Consider the following 27342-nt stretch of genomic DNA (forward strand, 5'->3'; position numbering starts at 1 on the left):
CCCGTCATGATACGAGAGTATTCTCCATAATAAGCTCGTGGATTCGTCTTTAATTATCAGAAATCAATACTGTAAATGCATATTATTATGGCGGAGGACGGGGATCTCACCTCTCTCTCTCTCTCTCTCTCTCTCTCTCTCTCTCTCTCTACCCTTTTTTCTGTCTCTTATTCTCTTTGAAAGAGACAACAGCTGTGAGATATTACTTTCCTATCATCTGCGATACGTAGTGTATTCCTTTGCGCCTTTCATCCCGCCTGCTCAAGCGAACGTGCAGATTATAACGTTTTGCAAATCGTCCGAAAATTTAGAATAAAAATCGAGAACACCGACGCGACAACATAGAAAGCCCGTCGACGTCTCTTCTCACCGCGTAGTTGAGAGAAAACGGAATTCAACATCGATAACACATAAATTATTCCCCTCGACAATCACCTTATTCTCCTTTCTCCTTCCAAGCAGCGTCACTCGACGCGTCCCGCATCAAATGGAGGGAATCGATATATTTTATCCTTGTCGGCGAAGCTTTCGGGAAAGTAGCGCCGGGGGATGTCGCCGGAGGGGGCGCCGCCGAGGGGATGCAAAAAGGCGCACGTGAATGCGCTTTTAATTCCACTCACGTATCTTACCGGGCGCGACGGTCACGTATTTCCAGTCGCACGGCCGCCCTCGCCGGAGGCCGCTCGCGCGCGGAATGTCCGACGGCGTATGTGCAAATGATTTTAATTGCCGCCGTGAATTATGTAGACGTTATTTCCATATTTCGTTGGCCCACACGCCAGAGGGAATCGGCCTTCCGGTCCTTTTGCACTCCCCCGCCCTCCCGCTATTCGTACGCAACTGCCATTACGGTGCGCTCTCAGCATCGCAAAGAATGAATATGGAGTTGCTAATCGACGTGTAAATTACCGCGCCGGGACCGTTTCGCCGCTGCGAAATGTCGTTAATGATTTCAGCTGGCCGATCCCGCCGTCTGTTGTACAACACGCTCTGCTAATCGCCCGCGCGCTGCAACGTATCCATTTCAGCGCATTTGAGCGTATTTAAGCGCTGTGCCCGCATTATCCGCGGCGCTTCTTAACGTTATCTAGGGAGCGGCTCAATATTTCCCGCGATGTTCCCGCCAGGTGCGTCGTAAAGTCTCTTTTTCCTCGTCTTGACGTCTCCGCCATTCCCGCTCAAACTTCTCTCTTCTTTACTCTCCGCTTTGCCGTGGCCGATCGACGGGCAAGCAAAGTGTTTGGAATCTCCGCCGATTGGGTCGTTATTGCAACGGCGAATTTTTCCGAGACGACGATAGCGGCTTTAGCGATGATGGATGTATTTGTGAATTTTCATCGACGTTGACTAACGACGCTTCGTAACCGGGCGCGGTTTCGTCGGAGTGAGAAGTAAATTGCGCGGTCGATAGCCGGGCCGACGTGTATGCGTGCGGGGGGGAGTGGGTGTCGGAGGCGAGCGAAAGTGCGCGGCGAATTCGGGGTTGACGGCGAGAATGCACGCGAGGAAGCATTCTTCCTTAGCGGCTTCACGTCTTAGCGAGAAACTCTTGCAAAAACGCGCTGCAGAGGCTCGTCATTTTTTATCGCTGAAGCTCATCACTTTTCATCCTCAGAAGTTCATTCGTTTGTCCATAATATATACAATAATATCTCGATATTAATAATATAAATATGTACAGTTATTATATTATTATATGGTATATAATATGCACGGTAATATATATTATTATTAATAATATTTCTATAAAGAAGATTAATACGTTGAATAAAAATCGTCGTGATGTACTGACAAATGTCGCGAGTGCATTTATATTTTCAGAACGCTTCTATTCACCGACAAATTCTTTGCGCGTGACGTTTTTATCCGACAATAGTCACTTCCGCAAATTTCTGTTTTTGCCCTCCCCTGGAAGAACTTGGGTAATTCCAGCCCGCATTCACATTTCTCATCGCACCCCTCATTCCCCGGCGTCTCTTTCTGCTCGTCTTGAAGACAATTTCGCGCGCGATCGAGTCGACGATATAAAATTCAGGACGAAAGTAAAGATAAACTCGCACCGCCGAGCGCTTCGTGAGAAACGTTAAATTAAAAGTCTCCTCGGTGTCGAGGCGAAAGTATCATGCGAGGGAAGAATTTGTCGTTGATTTTAAGAAGGCTTTCTTAAAATCAATATTTCAAGGATTTCATGTCGTTTTACAGTTTTAGTAGTAATATCAGAGTAAAGCGCGTCGCAGAGAGAGATAGAAAGAGAATACCCTCGTCAAAGGTTACATAAAGCTCAAGCGGAATAAAACGGCAGGCCTTACCTGGAAGGGAGCAAAGTAGTGAAGAGAGAGAGAGAGAGAGAGAGAGAGAGAGGGCGAGAGAGAAAGATGGAACCTATCTAGAACTTTCAAACTCGACGCACTAATAAATTGCCGTCAAGTGCCGCTCTCTCACCTCTCCTCCTCTCCTCTCTTCATCACTCTTTCACGCGAACATTGCGCTTGCCCTTTTAATCTCACTCACATTCATTTGATCGCGTTATCAGAGGCATAACGATGCTAATAATTTACCGACAACGATATTCCGTGACGGAAGCGCGTGTTCGCGTAAGCCACGTAGGTGTCCTGTCGTGTCTCGTGTCGTAACTGAGCGCATTTTTCCGCCCGCCTGTCGACAGATCGGTGTCTGGAAGTCCTGGGAGAAAGAGGGTCTGGACATCAAGGACATTGTTTGGCCGGGCAATACCCACACGCCGCCACAGGGTGTACCGGAGAAGTTTTACCTCAAGATAACCTTCCTGGAGGAGCCGCCCTACATCAATCTTGCACCGCCCGATCCTGTGACCGGAAAATGCCTGGTGGATCGCGGCGTTCACTGTCGAGTGGCCAAGGACTCCGACATGGGCGAGTAAGTATGAGAAATTGGATTCTTTTGCCGACCGAGTATTCGTGCCGGCGCGACGATATCCCTCTCCCCCCGCGACGCGTCGATATCCACCCGGTGGGCATTCACGGGCTCGCGACCTCCGCTTTTATATCTTTGTACAAGCGCGGGCCTTTTCACGTCTCTCTTCGATGCGATTACTTTTTGATTCATCTGTATGCACTCCCTTCGTGCTCTACCGGGGATTATTTTCGCAGGGCGCTGTGCGCCCGAGTTGCGATTAAACGATTGCCTCTTCAAACGCCCGTGCATGTTGGAGCTCTCTTTGTAGACGTATTCCCTCTCTGTTACCCGCCCTCTTAATTTAGCACGTACATATAAACGGACGAACATTTTAACGGTTTATATTTATATTTTATTCAAACGGCAGAATTATTCTCGCTTGATGCGGCTGCGGCCTCTGACTGCTTTGAGCGACGTGCGTATGTCTGAAACTATAAAGCGACTTTACTACTTTGGGACTTTGTAATTATCGTCCGTGTGTCCGCGCTTATATACGAATAAATACGCTTCTATTGAAACGGTCTCGCATGAAGAAGACTATGATATGTTTCGTACTACACAAGTCACTCAAATAATTCGCAAAGCGACGGGCTAAGCGGCCTGACGATAGCATGTCGGATCACAAGCGAGTATTCATTACTTGAAAATATCGTCTGACCATAGACGAACGTTTGTTACTTAATATTCACGTGCCCCGAAAACTCGTGGGATTTACCAGTCCGCTTTTCAAAGAATTATTTTCACCTCCGAGCAGGCAGCAGTAGAACGCTAAAGAGAAAGGTGGAAAAATATTATATCTAAAATCATTTGTGAATTTTACACACACACACACACACACACACACATTTTCTGTTCTCACTCCGTCTTCCCTCATCAAACTAGGACTCATCAGAAACTTGAACTCTAACGTTCAACAAGCGAACAGTCGTCGCATTTCGTTAATAACACACATGCCAGCGAGTTGCATAATATACTACTGCACCACCACCGGCACGCACGCACCAACACTCCAATGATTCCACCCGCGCCGTTCCCGAGTACGAGATCAGACTCATCAAGTCCTGAACAGACTCGGCGCTGCTTTTAAGTCAAGACCGAATATTAAGGTCGAACGTCACGGCGCGCGACGCATTTATTTCGTTTACGAGCGAGTCTCGGCAAAATACATCAAGTCGCTCCTTCGTCGACTCAGTACGCGAAGGAGCGAGAGAGAGAGAGAGGGGGGAGTAGAGAACTCCGTTATGCGCGTCCAAATCCAAAATTAAAGGGCCGTCCTTCCCTTTGAAGGAGGCACCGGACGTCACCGAAGCTAACGTTCATGCCGCAAGGGAGGGCGTGTGTTAACATTTACGGTGACATGTAGCAACGTTTGTCATGCGGTAAATGAGGTCTTCGGAAAGCACCGTCGTAACCGTCAGTGCACCTTTGTTGGCGGGCTCTTCGAGGGATTTTGCGTTGAGCCTCGCGAAAACGTCGCGTATGTAATGAGGCGTTTATGTTCCTCACGCGACGGAGAGGCACTTCGCGTTCGTTGTCGGGTCGTTATACAGCCTCGACTGTCGCTCGATAAATTACCGGGCCTGACCTTCGCCAAACTCCGATTAAACGATGACGATGATCGACCGACGAAATTGCCAACGGCCGATTTCTGACTAATGCAATTTTTCATTCACCAACAACGACGGGATTGATTATTTCACGTTGAAAAAGTAATGTAGTTGACGATAAAGTTGATTGAGAAGTCTATCGGAAGATTCGAAATGATTAATCACATGATGCAACTTTGACCCTGATTTGTGACTCTGAGAGGAAATTGCAATTTTAAATGCAAGCTTTATATAGAAGAGACAGTGTTCTGACTCGTTTCAGCAACAAACTGTGCTTTATCCTCCGTGCTAACAATTGTACCGATCGAGTCAATCGTCGCGATTAGCTTATAATCGAAATGTTTTACAAAAGTTCCATCCAGAGTATGTTGTTAAATTACCAAAATTATATAATCCACAAGTAGCCGTTCGATCGGCTCGTGTCATCAAGGCGTAACACGCGCTTAACACGCTGCCGAGATTCATCGAGTGCGCTCGGACCAATCGTTGTTATATTTCCAATTTGAAGTATCATCGATATCGTTTGCGGGGGTTACAGCTGCCGGCAGACGTTCTCTGCATTTAATGGCATTTATTTGCGCGAAACCGGGTCACGTAATACACGTTAAAAACTTGACCGCGCATACGCGCCTCTGTGTAGTGTGCGTGCGACAGCTGTTGCAGTCCTCGTTTCCATTGTAAACTCGAGAGCCCGTGCAAAAATCTATTTCCGTGCAAAAACAATACGGCACTCCGTTGAAAACGGTACGACGCGACGCGACGAGACGCGACGCGACGCAACGCGAGTGGCTCTTTACATTCCGCTCTATTTCGTTCTCCTGGCGAGGAAATATTGAACCAACAATTCACTACAGTTACGCATTTTTAATCACAAAGAGAATAGGGATCAAAGGAGTAAAGCCGTCTTCAGCAAGATGGGAACGGATCCTCTGATAATTACGCGTACAATTTGCAGCTGAATTAGCTCGAATACATTTCCTTCGGTCGAGTTGATTCGCAGATATTTCATTTGTGTTTTTACACAATTCTTTTATGTTTGTCGGAATTCATAGCACTTAAGGATCAAAAGAGACGTAAATTTTTCGAGTTCAAAGTTGCATGTAGCGATTACGTCATGAATATTACTTGACGAACGAAGATCAGGCGCGAAATAAAATCGCGAACAATTATCGAGTCTGAAGGCGAAAAGAAAGCTAACAAAGTTAACGGGTATCAATATATATCAGCTCCGACTCGAATCCTACCTCGAAAATACCTTGCTGACAAGTTTCCCAGAGGCATTCGCGAGAGTATCGATGTGGAAGTAATTGGAGCTCTCTTCGAGAGAAGAAGAGAGGACGAGGGGGAGAGAGAGAGATAGAGAGAGAGAGAGAGAGAGAGATGCGATTCGCGCGAAGCAACCTTAGGAAATTACGACGGAGGAAGACACAAAGTAGACAAGTCGATTTTCCGCTTCAATTGTCGACGTACAACAATCGGCTCGGCAACGAGGAAACTTCCGAAAGGTTAAATACCGAATATTCATAAATTGATAGTCACGCGTGACAACATTCGTTGCGTTATGCTTTATTTCAATTTAAAGCGCGTGTTCCGCGTCACGAAGTTTTATTAAAGTTTATTATTACTAGTTTTGTGAGAGTCTCCTCGCGTATCCTTTTCGAACGACACTTCTATTCGCAATTTAATAATTTACTATCGCCCTAACTATGAGCCTCAACAATAACTTTGTAAACTAATGACGTCGGATTTTTCCAATAAGAAAAGGAAGAAAACAGCAATCTTTTTTAGTTATAAATTAAAGTAAAAGATCTGAAATTAATTGCCTCAAATCTTATATTAAATCTTGAATTATAAAGGTACTCTTAACAAATTAAAACTACTTCTCTAATCTGATATGAGATTAAGTCTTTCCAACTGGAAAAGAAAGAAACAATTTCTTCCGTGATCGTAAGTTAAAGAGAGAAATTTTTATCTATTTACCGCAAATGTTTTACATGAAATCTTAGACTAAAGACTCTAAGGAGAATGAAGCAATATATTTTTTACAATTGTTTGTAGAAATGTCTAATCGTAAAGCGATCGCTCTTAGTCACGTAGCGCCTCGTATATCCCAGCGGAGTAGGTCGCTCAACTACCGCATCCACGTCGATAAACAAGGAAGGAGAATTAACGCTCGGTACGTTTCCCACGAGAGCAGGAGCGGTATCTCGAGAGAAAGGTGTAATTGAAAATTCCGCGACAAATCGTCGCGAAGTCGCTTGAAAACCGTCGACGTGGGAACGCCGTTATTCTCCTTTTGAAGTAAATTGCGGAGTTGTTGATACGTGCGCTGAGCGATCGCAAGAACCGCGCGACAAACTTAACAACGAGACGTACAACTGCAAGTGCGAATGTAAAGACCGAAGCTGAGCGAGGTGAGCATATGAGCGCTGCGAGAGACACGTGAAAAATATTAATCGACATGCCGCGAGGCGCGAAATTTTTTTTCGCGAGTCTGCTGCGGATTGCCGCGTCAAATTTAGACAAACAGTCGGTCCAACTTTAAAAGCGTTTCTCGTCGGGCGAAATATTGAACTGTTTCCACGAGTGAACTCATGCAAATTTATCGCGACGCGATCTCCCGCATTTCGCCTCATGCCACATTTGACACTTGATTCGCTAGAAGCGGGCGCGATATGATCGGTGCTTTTTCGCCCCGCCGGAATGCAGAGCATAACGCATCAAGTGTCCGGCTCACTTTACCGGCGAAAAGAAATATTCTTCGTTCCGGTGTAATAAATCGAGTTAATCAAGCGCGAATAACGAGGTGTATTCGCGCGCACGCGAGAGACATATCGCGAGCGAAGTAGAGCGAAGTAGAGAACGCGCTGAAAGGGATTAAAGCACTGAGCGGAGACACCGCGAATCATTCTTACTCGCGCGGCCAACGGAGGCCAACTAATTGCCGTTAATGAAAAATTAAGGCAGCGCGAGTGTGTTCCGTCAGCCGGATGAAAGGAAGTGGCTGGCAGTAACAAATTCCCCTGATTGCTAATTGCCGTGCAGTTCAGAGGAACGTTATTCCTTCCCTTAACGAATTGATATTGGCGTCGTAAGAAATTCGCGCTTGGAGAAGGAGGAGGGAGGAACGGGGGCGAGTATATATTGCGCGGTGAACGAAATAATTGGCGACAAATTACACTGGGAGCTGCGGCGCGGGCGCAACGTTTTCACGCTCATGATATACCGTCGGCACGAGAGACAATTTATCCACGTTACGTTTATAATTTTTCTCCGACCGCGGAGTATCGCGTTCTCATTCAATTAGCGAGGCACTGCGAAATAATGAATGTCATATCGCCGGCGTTTCGGTAAGTCTTCCCGCTGGAGATAAACGCGTCCATCGGAGATTTTAATTAACTGACTGAAACTGTATTAGAGCAGCGAAGCCAATGAACCATTTGGTGTGTATTGCATTTATATGCGATTGTATATATATTTACATGTAGCGACCGCGCAAAAAAAGGCAAATTGTCTTTCAATATTCGCGCGACGTCAGTCGCGAAGCAGTCGAGAAACTGCGGCGGAAGTTTCGTCATGTAGAGCGGCGCAATCTTCCCCCGCGGCCGCGCTTCTTGATTTTTCCTGTCGTGATCGTGTTGATCGACGCGAAGAAGTCGATCCTTCACGCCGGCTGATAAATCTCATGCCGAACACGCGACGAAGTACGCGTCTGTAATTTCCGACGAGAGCGGCACGTACGCGCGTATTAATATGCAAATAGCTCCTCGGTTCTCTACTGATGTTCTTCTACGACGGAAGTAGCGCCAGAGTCAGCCCTCCATCCGCGAATGACAAAGGCCACGTCGTAATCTCGCTCGCTCGCGGCTGGAAATACAAACGCCCCCCACCCCCCCCCCGGGAAAAAATCATTGTTTATAAATTTTGCAATTATCACACGTAATTATTATTATTCGAGGAGAATATTATCAAGCAGTGTCGTTAATTAAGCAACACTGCGTCTTTTTCTCTTCAACAGCATTATTTTTCCATATTTGAACGTATACAATCATACATGATGATTATTTATGTGGCCGTACAGAGAGAAAATTCTTGTGTGAATATGTGTAATTATGTGTAATTTATATATGTAACTGTCATTTCTAATTTTGTATAATTATAATTGATTCTTCCCGGGGCGGTGGCGTTCTTGTGACGCGCGCGAGAGCCTGCTCGCGGCTTGGAGGAACAACTGCGTGTCGGAAACCGAGAATTCCCAGTTACATTAACGTGTCCCCGCGGCGAAACCGTGTCGACCCCGAGATGTCCGACTTAATCTCGAGATTGATCTTGCGAAACGAATGAATGTATAATTCTGGTTTAACTAGCAGTATCACCACCAGTTTCTCCTGAACACACCGAACGCGAGCTCTCGTCTCTGTAGATCTTCCGTGCATATAATAGGAAACCGGCTAGTTTTTTTTTTTTCGCGGGCCAAACTTGAAAGTATCCGCAGTTAACAATGATAAATCGCGACAGATCGTGTCCATTTTAGTCAACATCAGCGAGCAGCCGGCGTCGGTTTTTGCACCGATGGAATATGCATGTACCCTGAATTTCTATGCATGTATGCAGAACAATGTGAAAATTCCGTGGCATATTAATAATCCCGTAATTGTGACGTTGCGAGTATCCAACTGTCGAATATATTTGACCCGAGTTCAACACGGCGTACATAAAATCCACTTATCCTGTCGTATCCGAAATATTTATTCGAGTTAAGAAAAATGAGGAGGAAAAATGGAACAACTGCATATATTTCCGTCGGAATACATTTTTCGGGAATTTATTACGGCAAAAGAAGAGATAGAGAGAGGGAGGGAGAGAGAGAGAGAGAGAGAGAGAGAGAGAGAGAGAGAGAGAGAGAGAAAGAAAGCATTTTTATGCACGTGCTTGGACATATTACCAACGTGGAATTTTCATGAATTCTCTAACCGTGCGGAGCTCCTTTTAACGCGGTGAATAGCGTTGCCAAAGTAATTCGGAAACGCGAGTCGCAACGGCGAGCCGCAAAAGCTCGCTCGTTAAAGACGAAAGAAGGTAGAAATTCGCAAGGGCGTAACGGTGCCCTTGGTAATTTCTGTCTTATGCTAATCCAAGGGGAAATAGAGGGAGAAAGGCTGCGCGGCCTCTACGTGTTGCGAAAACAAATGTGCGAATAAAGACGCGGGTAGGATGCACGACGACTGCGGGCATGTCGATAACAGGGAGAAGAAGAGAGGCAGTAGCTCTTCAGCGTGGAGGTGTCCTCGTGCAGTAATGCTCCTCGGTGTGGTAACAAGCGCCGCTCTTTGTGCGGAAACCGCCCTTTGTTACCTTCTACTTACGTGCACGAGAAAAGAATCTACTTTTCGCGCGGTAATACGCTCGACGGACCGCGTCTCAGCTAATCCGGCGGAATTTTAACGCGAAGACACCGGGAGGATGATACGCCCGAAGCAGTGAGATAAGGTGTTAATTCATGCGAATTAATCCGCTTTCGGGCGGGCACGCAAGTAAGTACGCCGACTTAGGAATTTGTGTACCGAGTTGTTTCAAGCGGATTGGCCGCGTGCAACAGCACGCTTTATATCGCAGCTGTTAATTCTTTTGTTTACAAGTTTTACAACTCTTTACTTGCCTCTAACAGATTGTCGTTAAAAGATTTCGGTGCAGTACATTCTTACATCTTTGACCTGAGACTGCTCTCGATTAGATTTCAGTCCATACTCGATTCACCGTCCAACTTCATAGTCCAACGTTAATTTCCTTCTAAATCTCTAAAATTTACTAATTTTCCTAATTTTCTTTTCCCGACAAGATATATTTCCAGAGTATATTTCTCGTTGAAAGATACTGCTGTAGTCCTCTCCCGTTTCTTCTCTGATGAAGAAGACTGGCAATAAGACGAATCTTTGATAAACTGTTCCTAATTAGATCTTAGTTTACATTTAATTTACCGTCAAGCTACCAAGCGGTCGCGATCGATTTCCGACGACGCGTCAACGAAATTATGAGTAAACGAGCGCGCGAACGACGACGTTTTACGGCAGGGTGCGCGCGCGCGCACACACACACACCTCACCGACGGGAAAAATGGATTTCGATCGGCAGGGTTAATCGCGGGAGCGTGTATCTCTTGTGTATCGTGGCCCGATACCGCCACTTAATCTCCCCCGCGAACGATTTATTTGTCGAGCGTCAAGCGACCGCAATACGCGCGCTGAGTGCGCACGACGAAGGGTAGAGAGAAAAGGAGAGGAAGAGAGAGAGAGAGAGAGAGAGAGAGAGAGAGAGAGAGAGTGAGAGGGAGGAAGGGAGAGCAGCCATCTTTCATTTTTCATATCTCTGATATGCGGACACGGGCGGATGCGCGATAACCGGCGAAAACGGTACGTCGTAACAAATCAGTACCATTAGGATCCCGCCGTTGCGCGAATTTAAAGCGCATTTTTTCGCGGAGCGCAATGAACGCGACGCGCCGACGCAGTTGCGCTTTTGCGGAATTTTTATCGCGCGGCGGGCTGAGAGGAGGATGATTTTCACGGCGGGATTCGCGATTCCACGGACCTCACCGCCGAGGAGGCAACGCGCGCGCGCGCCCGAGAGAGAGAGAGAGAGAGAGAGAGAGAGAGAAGATTTGGATACGTCACACGCCTCTGGAAATATCAACGTCGGGCGTTGCGCGCGCTGACGAAAATTACGCACATAAAGCTCGCGCGATTATGCGGCCGCGTCGTTTTGCATTATGTATACGCACGCAGCCCCAGGGTGAGATGGCAATCCCCGGGTCTTCTGTTTGCCGATCGCGCGCTGGTGGTCGCGTGTTACTGTCAGACAAACATGTCGGTGACTCCGAGTGCGCTCCATTACTGCCGACTGACGGGAAGAGTCTCGTGCGTCACTCGCCGTTGTAAGTTGAGTGGTGCTTGCGCGCGGTTTTTATCCCTGCAAGTTTTCCTTTTTCTGTCTCTCCGCCTCTCTCTCTCTCTCTCTCTCTCTCTCTCTCTCTCTCTCTCTCTTTCTCTCGCAGACTTGTTGGTTCTGCAAAGTCTGTCGGTTTCCTCGTCGCCGGACTTGTACGTAATCATCGAGCAACGAGCACAAAAAGCTATATCATGCGACAAATCACAGGAAAGGCGCAGCGCTCTGGGGTTAATGGCGTTGAAAAAAGGAGAAAGAGAAACAGCGGCCATGTCGAGTGAATGCGCCATTGATGTAATTACTTTTCGGCGGGGCGAGTGGAAACGGAGGAAAAAACATATTTTACCTCCGCGCGAGTCGCAATCGATTGCTTGCGATTGAATTTTCGCCACAAAGTACGCGACTCGCCATTCTCCGTAAAATCGATACCTGTCGGGAGGACACGGGAAATAGTTTTCATAGAGATTTATTTATAGCACAGGGAGCCGCGAGATTCGCGCGCGGAAAAAGAGACTGAATCGCGGAGACCAAGTGTTCCCTTGCCGTAAAGCGTTGCTTCTTCGCGAACGAATTCGTGGGGATTATTATATCGGGGATATCGGAAGAAAAGAGCAAGCGATGTGCTTTTACAGCGATTTTAAGACAATGAATCAATTGGAATGTAACAAACGAAACGTGGAAGAGGGTCCGAGCGATAGGAATGAAATATTACGTGGTGCAACGACCTCGCATCTGAGAGCCTTGTCGCGCTTTTTCGGCCGATGATGATGAATCAGAGCGTTGTGAGAAATCGCAGATACAATCACGTGCCGATGAATCCATGCGTATCGACACGCTCACCGTCTCATTGGGTCTCAACCTAGCGGTGGAGGAGCAAAGGGAGGGGGAGGCTGCAATATATCCGCCCATTTGTTTGCAAAGCGCAACAAAACGCCACATGACAGATTACATACACGAGCGATTGCGAGCCAATAGAACAAGCTAAAGCGAGTACATCGGCTGTAGGATTCCATTTATTCATCTTATCTCCGTTTGGCCAAATTCTATTCGAGTTCTCTGAAACAAGCTATGGAGATGAGCACGCGGAGGCGGATGCGTTAACGTTTCGTTTGCTCGCTCGTTGTTGTGCTGCGTCTCGCGCGTGCGCGAAGACGCGTTTTGATCTCGGCGTTTTGATCTCGGCAATGTGATCAAGCTAATGGTAACTACGCGGGACGTACGCGCGCATACGAAATTTCGGAGTGTTACGTGCGCGGACGAGCGCTCGCGCGCGAATATTTCATCGTTTCGGGGGATCTTACGAGACCAGCGGCAGCAAGCTCATTTCCGTTCTCCCGGGGCGCTGTAACTTCGTCGCTGTAAATTTGCCTAAATCCTGATGAAAATCCAACACGGGATGCATCCGCGTAACATTGTCTGTACGTAACGTTGTTATAAATTATTATTTGTCTACTTCTCACAATACTGATACAGCCGTTGACCAGCTGTGCAAGAACAATAGGAAAGTTTGCGCGAAAGGCTCGCGGTCGATCGTGACGCGTGGAAAATGGAGAATATGGCAGCCCGATAACCACAGGTGGGAGCTACCATCGTGTAATTATTCGGCAGACCATAGAAGAGAGCAGTAGTCGTACGCGAGCGAAGTCGTTGTGTTGGCGCATCGTGTCTGCCTGGAAATTTGGGAACAATTGCGGAAAGCTGGCCGATAAATATCTCGCGACATCGAAATATCGCCGAAATATGGCGGAAGCGAGATCGGCTGCCTTGTGCCAAGTGTCTCTTTGGGGGAGGAAATGATTACATAAAAATCTCTCTGTGTACTGTGTATAATTATATTGCAGCCGGTATAATTATTATATCATATTGTAATCAATATAATTGTTATGTAACGGTAATATAATTCTACAAGTTTGCATCGAAGAGTAGACTGTTGGATAAAACAATTGAAAGTGGATGCTTATGTTTGCGGTGGCTCACGATGTCGACGTTTAATTGAACATACAGCATCATGCAATTACACGATGATGCGGGTCTCTCATAAATAGAATTTTACATAATTATGTATAATCAATTTTCCCGGGTATATAATTCAATATTTAGCGCGAAAAGCGCTGCTGTGTATCCTTCATACAAAGGGGAATACTAATCCGGATGTGAAGCGCTGTAATTTTTGAACAAATTGACTTCGTCGAGAGATGAGAACGTATAAGTGAATTTCTGAGGTGGATTTTGCTGAATGCAACGGTATCAGAAAGATAACGATAGCCGCACTCGATACAGAATAAACACGCATACGCGTTTTTCCGATAAAAATTATATGAACAATGTGTGTGCAATTAGTTGCTACTGCGAAATTGCTAAATTGGCATTAATGGATAAACGTGTATATGTTGTTATTGAATGTGCTGCTCGTAAAAGCAAAGAAAAGAGAGCACGAAAGTGTGAGAGAGAGAGAGAGAGAGAGAGAGAGAGAGAGAAAGAGAGAATGCGTTTCTATTTGCCCTCGCAAAATAAATAAAAGCGAGCGGATCCGCAAACAAGTTTGCTGGCAGCGCGCGTCATAAATATAATGAAAGTATGTGTGCCTTCACGACTACATCCCGTTCTACCGAAACAATAAACGCGAACGTGAGCGTCGGTGCGGTGCGCCCGAAATTAATCCACGCAGCTTGCGTTGCGCGTTACCGTACGACAAACTATCGCGGCAGTTACAAAGCGCGGCGACATCACGTTACATCAACCGAGCGTCGCAAAGTGTCCAGTTCTATAAGTGTCGCGCCCCGAAGGGCGCCGGTAACATCAAAGTTCCCGCTTTCGCGCATGTACGCTCTCGCAGCGCGGCCGAGGAGTCGAAAGCATTACCGGCGCGAACTTTTTAACGTTTTTAACGCGACGTTACATTTTTCTTAGCGGCAACATCAGCGGAAGCCAGCGGCAAGCGGACGCACGCGCTTCCCCTCGAAATTGCGAGCACCTTTTACGCCGGTGCCGCTGCGAGAGTGGCAATAAATGTCACTGCCGGGCTCTTTATGGCGGTGCCTACGTCGCGGCACTTTTCTGGGCACCGTCGCCACGCTGACCTACGAATACGTATTCGATTTTATCACCGACGATTCCAGCGCACGCCTCCATCAGGCGCTCCGCGCGTGTCCGCCATTGTGTGCGTGTACATGGATGAATGCACTTTGCGACGCGATCGCCACAAGATACACGCACTTCCTATCTCCTTCGCCGCGTCGCGTCGCTTCGTCTTTTATGTCCCCTTTCGCTTGACAAATGCCGCCATCCGACGCAAAACCGCCGCGAAACTTTGCTGATTTATAGGGATACTCCCGCGCGCGTGCGTGTCCTGTAGATAAGAGAAATATAATTACGTAACGTGCAATCGGACATGCGCCGCGCTTCAGACTTCTTTCCGACGCGGCTCGCTGGCGGTTTCTCCTCTGGAAGGATTTAATTGTACGATAGCTAGAAAGAACGGCTCGAACAATGGAAAATTATAGACAACGGCTCCTACAAAGGTACACGTTGGATTTCGACGATAATTCGACATGTTTCCGAAATGGAAGCCGACTCGTGCGTTATCCGAGGACAGCCACGGTAACATTTCCATTCAGTTTCATACTCGCGCAAACGACGTGGGAATCTGATCGTCTTGTGTGGAATGGTAAAAGCGTTAGCGTATCGCGCGCACGTGCACGTGTGCATGTCAATTATCCGCGAAGTGACGTCGACGGGGAACGTTTAAAATACTACCTCTGTTCTTCTCCCATTAATATACTGCGCTGTATTTCCGGCTTTAACCTTCCGTAACTTCACGTATTCTTCCGGCCTTAACCTGCCTACGGTCTCTCAACGAAACTGACATTTTTCCGGTGCCATTAAAGTGTTACTGTTGCGTGAGCACTTTAATTAGAAACCATAGTACATGACCAGAGGCAGCTTTTCGTACATTCCTTTTAGATTATTTAACAATCGGTCTCATCGGACCAAACGGGAGATTTTACCAAGACTGTACCGAAATTTAGAAAAATTTCTCTCTTGTAACTTTTTCGTAACTTGGGGATCTCGTATCTTCGGTTTCTTGCTGGAAGATCCAACGTTTTTCATACAAAAAGGATTGCAAAGAGCAGTATTTTCTCTTTCATTTTGATTTTGATTTTGTTTTTATATTTTATATTTTGTTTGTATTTATATTTTCATTTAGTTTAATTTGTTTTATTTATTTTTTTTCTTTAAGTAATGCTGTATTCAATTTTTTCATCACACACTGTGATTCTCAACGGGTCTCACTCCGTAGGTTAAATAAATCTACATATATTTATCCACCTCTCTCTCCTTTTTTCTCAATGCCGCGTCTCCGTTTCTCATAATTAGCAATACGATATGAAGGAAATTGTGTTATGATTTCGTCATGAACTGTCGAATTCTATCGCAAAATTCGGCAGATACGTATTGGAACTCGATATTTTTGTACGACACACACACACACACATATCGACGCATCCTTCGGTAAAATCCTGTCGTAATCAACACCACCTGCGTAAACGATGTAAAAAAAGCTGCCGAAAACACTGTTCTCGATAGTTATATCACTCGTCTGCAGTTTTTACTGCAGTCCTCTCTCTCTCTCTCTCTCTCTCTCTCTCTCTTTCTTGCGGACGCCGTTTTCTCGAGTGTTTGACAAGAGCGCGTTTATCGATCGACACTCGCCGTCATTATATTTTCACGACAGACACTGTGAGAGAAGCAAGAAAAATTGCGAGTTTACAAAACAGATTTTTATTCGTTGCAAAGTCGCGAAGAAGATTTTAAAGCAACTGGTCGCCCTGCTTCTCGCCACATACGGATACGGAGGAATTCTGAATTTCCTGAAATTCTAATCAAACTTTTTCGCAGCGAGCCCGTAATCGACTGCGTGTTTTCGTAAAAATTACGGCTGCGAGCTGCGTGTCGCGCTCCCAAACGAATCCGAACTTCGACCCGACGCTGTCATCAAAACGAGAATAAACAAAAGTTGAATTCGTTCCGTCGAGGCGACTGTCGACCGACCCAAATGGATCTCGACGAACAACCTCGGGCCGAACTTTTAATCGGCAATTTCGCACAAAGCCCCGGCGAAATCGGTCGTGCTCGTTCGCCGCAAATAAAATACATCGTAACGACTGTTCGAGACAACAAGACCGTTACTCAGTAACGGGGCCAACTTGCGCGATTTAATATCGGGGGATCTCGCGGTCGACGTGCCGTTTGTAGAGAAACGCGGCGGAGGAAACGCGCGTCTATCGCGTTTAATTAACGTTCCGCGGCGACCAGAAATGAATTTTCCATTATGGGCCACTCGATGTTTCACATTGGACGTCGGCAGCACAAGGTGGACATGCATCGCTCTCAAAAAGGATAGCCCTGAAATCCGGAGACCGAATCTATTTCCCGAAAAGTCGCAATGTCGAAATCCGAATTCCCGTATCTATGCATTTGAGTACATGTCAGCTAGGTTCAAATGTGTGGATACTAACGGCCTGACTGTGCAACGAGACCCTGTTCCAATATTCCGATAAAATTGCATCGGACGAGTGCAAAAGTCTTGATGGGGTTCTCAAAGAGATACGGCTGATTTAATTTCAGGCGACACTTACAAAGTGTGCAGATGTATGACGCACCGAAGATAACAGATAAAACAATGGCGATTACTTGGTAGAATAAAAAAAAAATTGTTTTCAATAAAATTATTTAACTCATACTTTTCTCTATGACGAAATTCATCAAAACTTTTGCATTCATTCGACATTCCTGAGAATTGACATTCGGATTTCGGCATTACGTCTTTTCGGGCAATTGTTTTTTAAAATTTCTCACAGATCTTTTCCCGAGACATTGCACCGACACAGCACTAGCCTTCTTCTGTGCGAAACGTGTCGGGGAAAGGGTAATAGTGCCGATCGGGATTTAATATCCTTCGCAGACGGTGCATAAAGTTTTTACGATGTCGGCAGATTCTGTCGATTATTGTCCCGCGTTTCATTGTGGAAGGCCTACGCGAGTCTTCACAATCGACGAGAGATCGTCGCGATGAACCGTCGACGATTTACCGCACAATTTTCTTAAACCAGACGGCCGTTAACCGCTTCAGTTTATCCTCGTGAGCAAGTCGAGAAGAGAAAAGGATATGTATTTATTGCGAGGATATCGTTGACCAATGTGTCTCGTTAAACCGTAATCCGTCACGCGGGATTTTCGCTCGACGCTTCGATCGTTTAAATAATTTCACGCGCACATCTGTATGTAGATTTATCCTCGCTCATTCTTTCAATCTCGTGTATATTGCATTATGTTATGTTAAACAAATATTAAATTATTGATATCGATAACGCAATGTAGTTCAATTGCACTCATTGTGCCGCGTTACAATGTTGTTTCCGCTGCTCGAATTAAATGGTTCCTTGACGCGTAATGTTGTCGAACGATATTAATGTTATTGCGCCTCTACTTGAATTACATGTTGAATAATTTAAAAATCAAAATTTACGAACAAAAGGTAATTCAAGTATATATATATATATATTGAAGAAGTTGAAAAAGTTTGCCCCGTCTGGTAGAAAGAAATCGCCGAGAAATCATCGTTAAGGTCTACCTCGGATATTTCATTTTTTTGAGCATCCGAACTATTTTTGTATCTCCGAGAGCGGAATTCCGTCGCGACCGAGAGACTCGTTTATTCGAGATCTTTCGACACAATTGTGCTTCAGCCGCTTCCTTGTACTTTATTTAGCGCAACGCGATGCCGCACTGCTCCCTTACGGGCATTAATCACGACTTAGATTCCGCGCACAAAAGAATTTCATGTAACTCCCGACAAGCAAGTCTTGTTAGCCGTGCGTGTCAGACGCATGAAAGAACTTCATTCCGAAGGGCGATTCTCTCAAAAGATCGGCTAACAATGGCTGTCAGTTCTCGTCGTCGCGGCGACATCTGGTCCGAATGGCACAGGTCGCCAGCTACGGTGGATTTAATTGCGCTTTACTTATATCAGGATAAAGAGTCAACTGGAATCGCGCGGAAGAAGACGACGACGGCTGAGCGCTGAAATTCTCCGGGCGAAAAATCCGACGGACATTTTCAACTTGCGAAACTTCTCCGCGAAAGTCTCATTTCAGCGTATGCACACCCCTCGGTCATAAGTTCAGGAGTTCAGGGTTCAGGAGTGTTCGCTTCTTGAAGAATACGATAAGCTTCGCGTCTGCCTGTAATGCGTGAAGAAAAGCCACTATCGGAGGGAAAAAGTCTCGCCACTAATGGAGCAGAACATTCCGGTCGATTTATACCGACCGGACGAAAAATGGACGCAAAAAGCGACGGTGGGAGCCACGAAAACAGAACTTGCCGAGTCGGAATTTGGTTGTAGCATGGAAAGTCTCGAGATAATACAACGCAACGCACCCGAGTAGAAAATAAAGCAAAATGTAATCAATAACCGGCCAGGAGAAACGATGTTGCGTCTCTCGAATGTTGGTTTGTGCCTCTAACAATATTTCTTCCTCATCGACTCTCTCTCTCTCTCTCTCTCTCTCTCTCTCTTCATTGCTCTTAAGCCTCCAAATCCCGTCGATATTCTCCACTTTGATAACAAGAGGTAACAAAGTGGTAGAGAAGATTGTTTCATCTGCTCGGTAATCGCATTATTCGTCCGGTTTCTATTAATTATTAAATATTCTCTTATCGTATACATACAATCTATCCGCGGTTAAGTAAGTTATACAATTAATATCCTGTTTATTGAAATCAGCGTAGGTGTATATTAATGCACCTCATTAAGCTCCGAGCGACATTCGCGGGATCAACGTGGAAACAATTATTTTTTTCAGCTGCATACGCGCGACACGCAGCTGTCGATGCGCGTCAGAATTCTTTTCGATGTGCTGCGGTTTACACGCCGTGTCGCTTTCCGAAGTGGCGCGTACGATTCGCAAGATAAAAACACACGACGCCGCGCTCTCACGGTTGCGAATCCCGCAGTTTACGGGTGCCGTGTTCTGTTTGCAGGGTGGATATTCAATCAGCCCTGAAGAATGGGAGCTTTTATCAGTGCTGCAGCGGATTTTGCATCGACTTGCTGCAGAAGTTCTCCGAAGAGATCGGCTTCACTTACGAGCTCGTGAGGGTGGAGGACGGCAAGTGGGGTACTTTGGAGGTGAGCTCGAACGAAATTCATGCGAAAGGCGATCCTTACGGCAGACAAATGCGTCGTGTAATACGACGGGAGAATTTCCCCGGCGTGCGCTAAGCACTTCCGGTTTGGTTCTTCGCTTTTTCGGACGCGTGCTCGACGTTCCTATATTTTCGCGTCCGTCAGAGGGGAAGACCGAACCACAAAGGCAATACAAGGGAACTCGGAAGCAATCGATCGTTTCGGATCTTTATACGCTCGATAAGCTCGCCGAAGTGCGACATTGACACGTTTAGGTCGACAAAGAAGCAGCGACTTCGACCGTAATCTATTGAGTCTCCGTGAGACGACTCGCTCGTTCGCCGAACGGGAGGAAAGTGCTGCTATCGTTGCGATCTTTCAGATTCAGCACGTTATAAAGTGCAGCTGCAGCAGGAGGCAGGAGCAGCTGGCGCGCCAGTCGAATTTTCTCGTATTATGATAAATCTGCGCAGGCATGCACGTTGACCTAGCTATTTATGACTCTTATTACGGCGTGCACGCATGAATTGAACGTGCTTCCGACACGTGCAATTTCCGTCCGCATGCAACACAAAAGGTATTCCCGATGACACCTGCGACGAAACGCGTGTACGCGATTCGACAACGACTCGCGAGTGGTCCCGAAATGGATAATTTCCCGCTTATCGAGTGTTCTAATCACGTTATCGCGTTACTTTCATTGCGCGATAATAGAGCGCATTAAATACTGTAAGCATTAACTCCTACGCGAAAGAATATCGAACTTACGAGCGCAACGCGGAATTATTTTCAACTTCAGCCGATGAATATCGTTGTTTGAAACGGAAACATCATTTATTTCGCACGATATTTTCAAATTTATAAAGCAGTCGATCGGAAAATATAAATGTGTCTTCTCGTTGTAGAGAGATACGTAATTATATGTTAAACATTTATAAAAAATATTTACATTGAGAAATATAATACATTCAGTTCTTTTATCATATATTAATTTTCTCGTAAATACTCGTAAATTCACATGTGTGTAGAAAGTTTTGTAAAATTATATATGTATATTAATATGTTATCCTTTTCACCGTAAACACATGCTGAATAATAATCTGAAATACTTCTCGATATGTTTGTCAAATATCACGATTTATCGATCATCATGCGCAGAATGGGAAATGGAACGGGCTCATAGCCGATCTGGTGAATCGGAAGACCGACATGGTAATGACTTCGTTGACGATCAACTCCGAACGGGAAGCGGTTGTCGATTTCACCATACCCTATATGGAGACCGGTATCGCCATTGTCGTAGCGAAGAGAACAGGCATAATATCGCCCACCGCATTTCTAGGTGAGAATCGTGTTTGGAAAAAAAATTATTCCTCAACACTGAGGACAACATTTTAGGACGTTGCAGGATGTTCATTACTTACGGATTAACCGTGTCTCAAACACGTTCAGTGTTTAGTTATTCTTTCGCTCTTAATATCGAGGAATCAATTTTTAAAGCTAAAAAGCGTCTGTCGCCTGGAAAGTTGTTTCTGTCTTTTAAGTAAGAAAAAAACAATTCTTCAGCCCGAAGGATATTTATCGCTCACAAATCAACCGCATCTCTGAACCTGCATGTTATTATTCTGCGAGTCACCGTTGTCGTTAATTACAGAAAGAAATGTGAAACATCGAGCGTAAACGTAGATAAATCAGAGATATTTTGAAAAAAAAGAAGAAAAAAAAAAAGAAATGAAAACACCAGTCGTTACTGCCGCGTGCGCATATTCGGTGAAAAGAGATACGCGTCATCGCTGTCGACGTGTCGCGCGAAATACGTAACGTCGACGTCGGCGATATCGATCCGTTAAAGCGAAAGAGCGGCGCTTCGGATTGCACCTAATGATGCAATTTTCAGAACCGTTCGATACGGCTTCGTGGATGCTGGTGGTGATTGTTGCGATACACGCCGCGACCTTAATGATACTGCTCTTCGAATGGGCATCGCCTTCCGGTTTCGACATGAAGGTAAACCCTTCAGGCGCTGCGCAGAAACTGGTATCTTTTATTTCGCTTTTTATCAACTATGTATGTTCTCCATCTTGTTTCTCGCACCTTTACCTCTCTCGGCGCTCGGCTGCGAGTATGGTGTCGCGTCAGAACGTCAGAAAACGATGTTCCCTAATCCCGTGCATGCTCCGATCGTTGTTAGCCGAAGGTAAAAGAATAACGTTCTTTCAATCATGCGTTTGTTTCTAATTTGCAGTTGTTAGTCGTACGGTTGGTCGTATGCGTTCTTACACACAAAAGGATTTCCTTTCAAGGACTCGCATCTTTCGTTACTCGTGCAAACGACTTTGTTTTATCTAGTGGATTCTGTACTATAATGAAAGACTAGCTCAAGCGAGAAAAAACGAGACGAAGAATATAAGGAAGAAAGCTCTTCAAGTTGAAGACGTTGGTTACGTTCAGCGACATGTCAGATGTAAAGACATGCAACAGTGCTATAAGCTCCACAGCGATAATGGAGTTTATTGATGTTTGGTAAAGCTGAAGTTTACAGCACAAATCATAACGAATCGTTGACCAATCAAAATTCATTAGACGAAAAAACATATGACTCCCAAATTATCTGTTCTTCTTTATGGCATTAAAGCTGAGCTTTCCAATATACGTACGTAGTTATAGAGGTCACTAATTTTACCTGAATGTTTCACCCGCGCAGGATCCTTTTCAATGTTTTGGAGTATAATTATTTTACCACATGCTCACATTATTCGCACGATTATTACTCGGAAAAAAGTCACTCTCTCGTACACTGAGAAGAAAATAATCAACGTTACTAAAGTCATGGTTATTTTTGGCCTTAACTCGTATCTCGTCGTTGTTTCAACAAAACGCACACGGTTATTGTCGCCGACAAGACAGTGATACTTATTACAAAAATGAATCTCCCGACTATAATTTCACCGCTGTGCGATCACAAGTGCAGTCGCAAGTACCTTTGTCTCAGTGCACACGCCGACAATGTCATTCGAACTGGGACGAAGCAGCGTGCTCTTTGCCTCTGAATTTTTTTTCTCGTAAATGTTCGAGTTAAGCTTCGTGCTTGAAAAGGGGAAACGGCAATGAGACGTCAGTCTCTCTTTTCTGCAATGTATGCGCATAAACATTGATGTTTCCTCGCGTGCTGCTTGTTACGTACGCGACGCGACGCGAAATATTCATCGCGCTAATGCGACGTCGATTTTGCGCTTCTGCAGAGAAACCCATCGACAAATCATCGGTTCTCCTTCTGCCGCACGTACTGGCTGGTCTGGGCCGTATTATTTCAGGCTGCCGTCCATATCGACTCTCCCCGAGGATTCACAGCCAGGTCAGTGAAAAGACCCTCTCCATTCTCTCCGCCCACCTAGACCCGCCCGCTATCCCGACGAATTTTAATTACCGACCAGATATATAACTCGACAAATTAATCTTCCGCCTCTTCGCCTACCGGAGATCACTACGAGCGGACGCGGGAGAAAAATGTCCCCGGGCGAACGTTAGCGATAACCGTTGTAAAATGTAAATCACCTCGACGGTTCGCGAATCGTCAATCGTGCGCTCAAGTACGCTGAATGTAAATCAGCCGCTGCGCAAACGTCGCACCCAGCCCCCGATCTTTCGGCTGAATTTATTATTATTTCCTTTTATTTCCCGTCGCACGAAATAACAGAAACGTTTCGGAAGTCACCGTCGTACTCGAAGACAGATCCCGATTGCAAAAGCGAAGTACGAATTACAGCTTACCGATGCACGAGACTTAAAACTCGAGAGAAAAATGTATCATTTCCTCAATCCAGCCATCGACAGAGTATCCTCTTCACCCACAAATATCGGACGGAAAATTTCCATTGACGTTATCTGCAGTTTTTTTCACCTGCATGATAATATCCATAACATAATTTACACTGAAATGTCATTTCACACACGTGTGCGGGGTCATCCTCTATCAGACACTTTGTCAAGCAAATGACACTTCCTCCATAACATCCGCAAAAATTGCCCGACGCCTGCAACGTTCCTCCCGGCCGGGAATCCGATCCCAGGATTCTGACCCAGATTGGACGTTCGCGATATTCGCGTTTCGCGACATTCTCGAAGTCGTGCCCCGGCTAACGAAGATTCGATCTACGCTCCACGTAGATTTATGACGAACGTCTGGGCGTTGTTCGCCGTGGTGTTCCTCGCCATTTACACTGCCAATCTGGCTGCCTTCATGATCACGCGGGAGGAGTTCCACGAGTTCACCGGCGTGGACGACCACAGGCTCGCCAGGCCGTTCTCGCACAAGCCGATGTTCAAATTCGGCACCATACCGTGGAGCCACACGGATAGCACGCTGGCCAGGTACTTCAAGGAAATGCACGCCTACATGCTGGCCTTCAACAAGAGCACCGTTGCGGAGGGTATCGAGGCGGTGATCTCCGGGTGAGTAGACGCGTCGATGAGCTCTCGAGCTATCCGCCCCACCGACCGGCGAACCGAGGCAAGATCGAAGCGAATCGAGCCTAACGAGAGCAAGGACGGGCAATTTTTAGACGACGAAAGAACGGAGGAAAAAGGACCGTTTGGAAAATTCTCGTGTTAAGTCCTTAAATCGTTAAATCATTTGTACTTTCCGCAAACTGTAAAACGACGACCCGGCTCTGACATAAAGCTTTGGATTCGAGAGTCCCCATGGACCCGATGCGAGTATCCTGTTGTGACTTCTCCGCAGGGAAATGGACGCGTTCATTTACGACGGCACAGTTTTGGACTACTTGGTCTCCCAGGACGAGGATTGCCGGTTGCTGACGGTCGGCTCCTGGTACGCCATGACGGGCTACGGCATCGCGTTCTCCCGGAACTCCAAGTACCTGCAAATGTTCAACAAACGACTGTTGGAATATAGAGACAACGGTACTGCTGTCACAGCTGCGAAATCACTCGCGCTCGTTTCGTCGTTAAAATGCCGTCACGTGTTGCGTCATCGCAACGCGTGCGATTCGCTTGTCTGTAAACAGCTTCTCGTCCCGATCGATTTATCACGGCGCGCCTACCTACACGTCGTCCCGTTGAATTCCAGGAGATCTGGAGCGATTAAGGAGATACTGGATGACCGGAACGTGCAAGCCGGGCAAGGAAGTACAAAAGAGCAGCGATCCGCTCGCTCTCGAGCAATTCTTGAGCGCGTTTCTCCTGTTGATGATGGGAATTCTCCTGGCGGCGGTCTTCCTATTTCTGGAGTATGTGTACTTCAAGTACATCAGGCAACACCTCGCAAAAAGTGACGACGGCGGCACCTGCGCTCTTTTCAGTCTGGTGAGCACTGTCGCTCTCTTAATATCGCGAGAATCTCGTCGTAATTTGCCGCGAAACTGGGTCGTTCTTCATGGTTTTATTATTAACACGACGACGGGTGTTGGAATATTGACGATACTCGGAGGAAAAGTAACTCGGTGTAAACGAACATCTTCGATAATCGAAAGAGCGCGATGCAATTTTTACAATCTGTAATATTGATAACGGATTTGTATGAAGGTACGGATTTAAACGCATTGGAATTTAATGAAAATACATTACCGGGCGATTTGTACATTTGTACATAGATCGACAACGATCGTTAAAATGATCGAGGAAAATCTTTTAACATAATTAGAACTTGATGTAAAATTAAACGGAGTTGTATAAAATACATAAAATGAATATCGAATCGACATAAAATTATTATTTCTCGGACAATAGCTCGATGTACATCGCTGTTATCCCGCTGACATTTAGTTTCTTTTTCCTTTCTCTTTTATACAAATACCATGTCGCCATTATGTGAAAATTAATGTTGAAATTCTTCTCTGACATAAAATCATGTCAGACAAGAGAATTTTATCATGTTACGTGAGGTACGCAGGAGTGCCTGAATAGTTGAAATTTGCGCTACTATAATTAGCGAATTCCTCCGCCTTTTTTCTTCGTGTGAAAGCGAAAAAAGAAGCGTCTCTTTTTTCACTTCTCTCGTTCATACCAGATTCTGCATGCTTTGCGAGAGCGGGAAAGGTACACACAGTCTGAGGGCAAGCCCGCGCGAGCATACAGAATGACTCTCTCTCTCTCTCTCTCTTTCGTTTTCAAAGAGCGTGGGGAAGTCCTTGACCTTCCGCGGCGCGGTGTACGAGACGCAGGATATTTTGAGGCACCACAGATGCAAGGACCCGATCTGCGACACCCACTTGTGGAAGGTCAAACACGAGCTCGACATGGCCAAGATCAGGATACGGCAGCTCGAGAAGGATCTCGAGGCCCACGGAATAAAGCCGACCCAGACCAAGTACGCTCCGCTCTCTCGTCCTAATGTCGTCTAATTCCCTATTGAGCTTACTCGACTCGACTGTATGTGTGCGTGCGTGCGTGCGTGCGTGCGTGCGTGTGTGTGTGTGTGTGCGTGGGTGTGCGCGCGCGCGTGATAGAGAGAAGAGGGAGAGATATTTGCAATGCGATCGAGCGTAGGAGAGTCTCCCCGTCCCCGGATTGAATCGCACAGTTTACGAAGACGCGGAGGCTCATTTTCCCTCTCCGGGGAGATCAGCCGCGCTATTCGATTAACCTCCGAAGCTCGGTCGCATAATAATCCGATGAGCCGTCGTTCCCTCGTGAGCAATTCCGTTAATCGACGACCGGTTCTTTATTTCTCGTTCCTTCTTCCTTTTGTTGCTTTCCTCTCGTTTGCGTGCGCGCCGGGCAGAAGAAGCTCGCGAGAGATTCGATCAACGCGCGGCGGACTTGCGCGGCGAAAGCGCATTTCGCGCGACTGATCGGCGTGTCGGCAACGCAATTAATCTTTCAACGCGTCGGGACTCGTCGGCTCGTGAAGGTTACGTCGCTGAGGGAATAATTTAATTGCCGCTGTTATCTCACGGCTGGTAATGTGTACGCACGCGTGCGCATCGCGACGCGATGTGCGATTGAGAATAAAAGTGGGCCAGCGATGCATAATTTCTAAATGCGATAACATTCCTATCCGATTTCGCGCGCCGTTGCACCCGGATCAATACGATTCCGTGCTATAAATCCGATTTCGTTCCTGCATCGCGAGTGTTTCGCGAAATGTCGCGAGGATACGCGGAGACGGAAAATTCCCGCAAGGGACGATCCGAGGTGTACACTGACGGAGAGAATGGTTAAAAATATTTATTCAGCCACTAACATATTCATACTTGCACCAATACGTACATACCTTTCACCCTGAGAAAAGTTTGTTTTCAAGTAAGAAAATGTACGTTTTTTTCTTTTCTTTTTAGATCTGTAGCACAGATCACAAAAGCTATTATTGTCTATTTTATTTAAAAAAAGGATTCAGATTTTTAAGTGAATATATATATATATATATGTTATTAGTGCCCAAATATCTTTTGTTTGTTACACGGTTTTTCTTCTCACCGCAGCAACGGTTGTTGAAACAACAGGATCTGAAAATCCCTTCGACAAACATTCGATGATCCTTTGTCCTAGCGACAATTAATATGACACGGCTGTGTGATCGATACGTCCTACCGATGCAGGCTACCGACATTGAAAGATTAATCGGCGCGGCGTGACGCGACGGTCAGAATTTGTCACGGGAGAACGCGACGGCTGCGGCACACAATCGCCGGGCGGTCGCATTCCGCCGTC

At 46.1% G+C, this 27342-nt stretch overlaps 1 protein-coding gene across 6 annotated transcripts in view; it reads left to right on the top strand.

Annotated features, from left to right (window-relative positions):
• The window catches only part of Nmdar2 (glutamate ionotropic receptor NMDA type subunit 2), a 126353-nt gene that overhangs the window by 85818 nt on the left and 13193 nt on the right, over window positions 1–27342 (top strand). For 4 of the 6 annotated variants that reach the window (XM_025307311.1, XM_025307313.1, XM_025307316.1 and 1 more), the window contains 9 exons: window positions 2666–2895; window positions 19527–19674; window positions 20830–21013; window positions 21569–21708; window positions 22914–23026; window positions 23839–24123; window positions 24413–24594; window positions 24761–24996; window positions 25806–25999. In XM_025307311.1, the coding sequence (XP_025163096.1) occupies window positions 2666–2895; window positions 19527–19674; window positions 20830–21013; window positions 21569–21708; window positions 22914–23026; window positions 23839–24123; window positions 24413–24594; window positions 24761–24996; window positions 25806–25999 (1712 nt within the window). The remainder of the gene's footprint in view (window positions 1–2665; window positions 2896–19526; window positions 19675–20829; window positions 21014–21568; window positions 21709–22913; window positions 23027–23838; window positions 24124–24412; window positions 24595–24760; window positions 24997–25805; window positions 26000–27342) is intronic. The other 2 variants (XM_025307312.1, XM_025307314.1) reach the window with 1 other exon arrangement.

The sequence above is a fragment of the Harpegnathos saltator genome, unplaced genomic scaffold, assembly GCF_003227715.2.
Source record: "Harpegnathos saltator strain DR-91 unplaced genomic scaffold, Hsal_v8.6 scaffold845, whole genome shotgun sequence".
NCBI classification, from domain to species: Eukaryota; Metazoa; Arthropoda; class Insecta; order Hymenoptera; family Formicidae; genus Harpegnathos; species Harpegnathos saltator.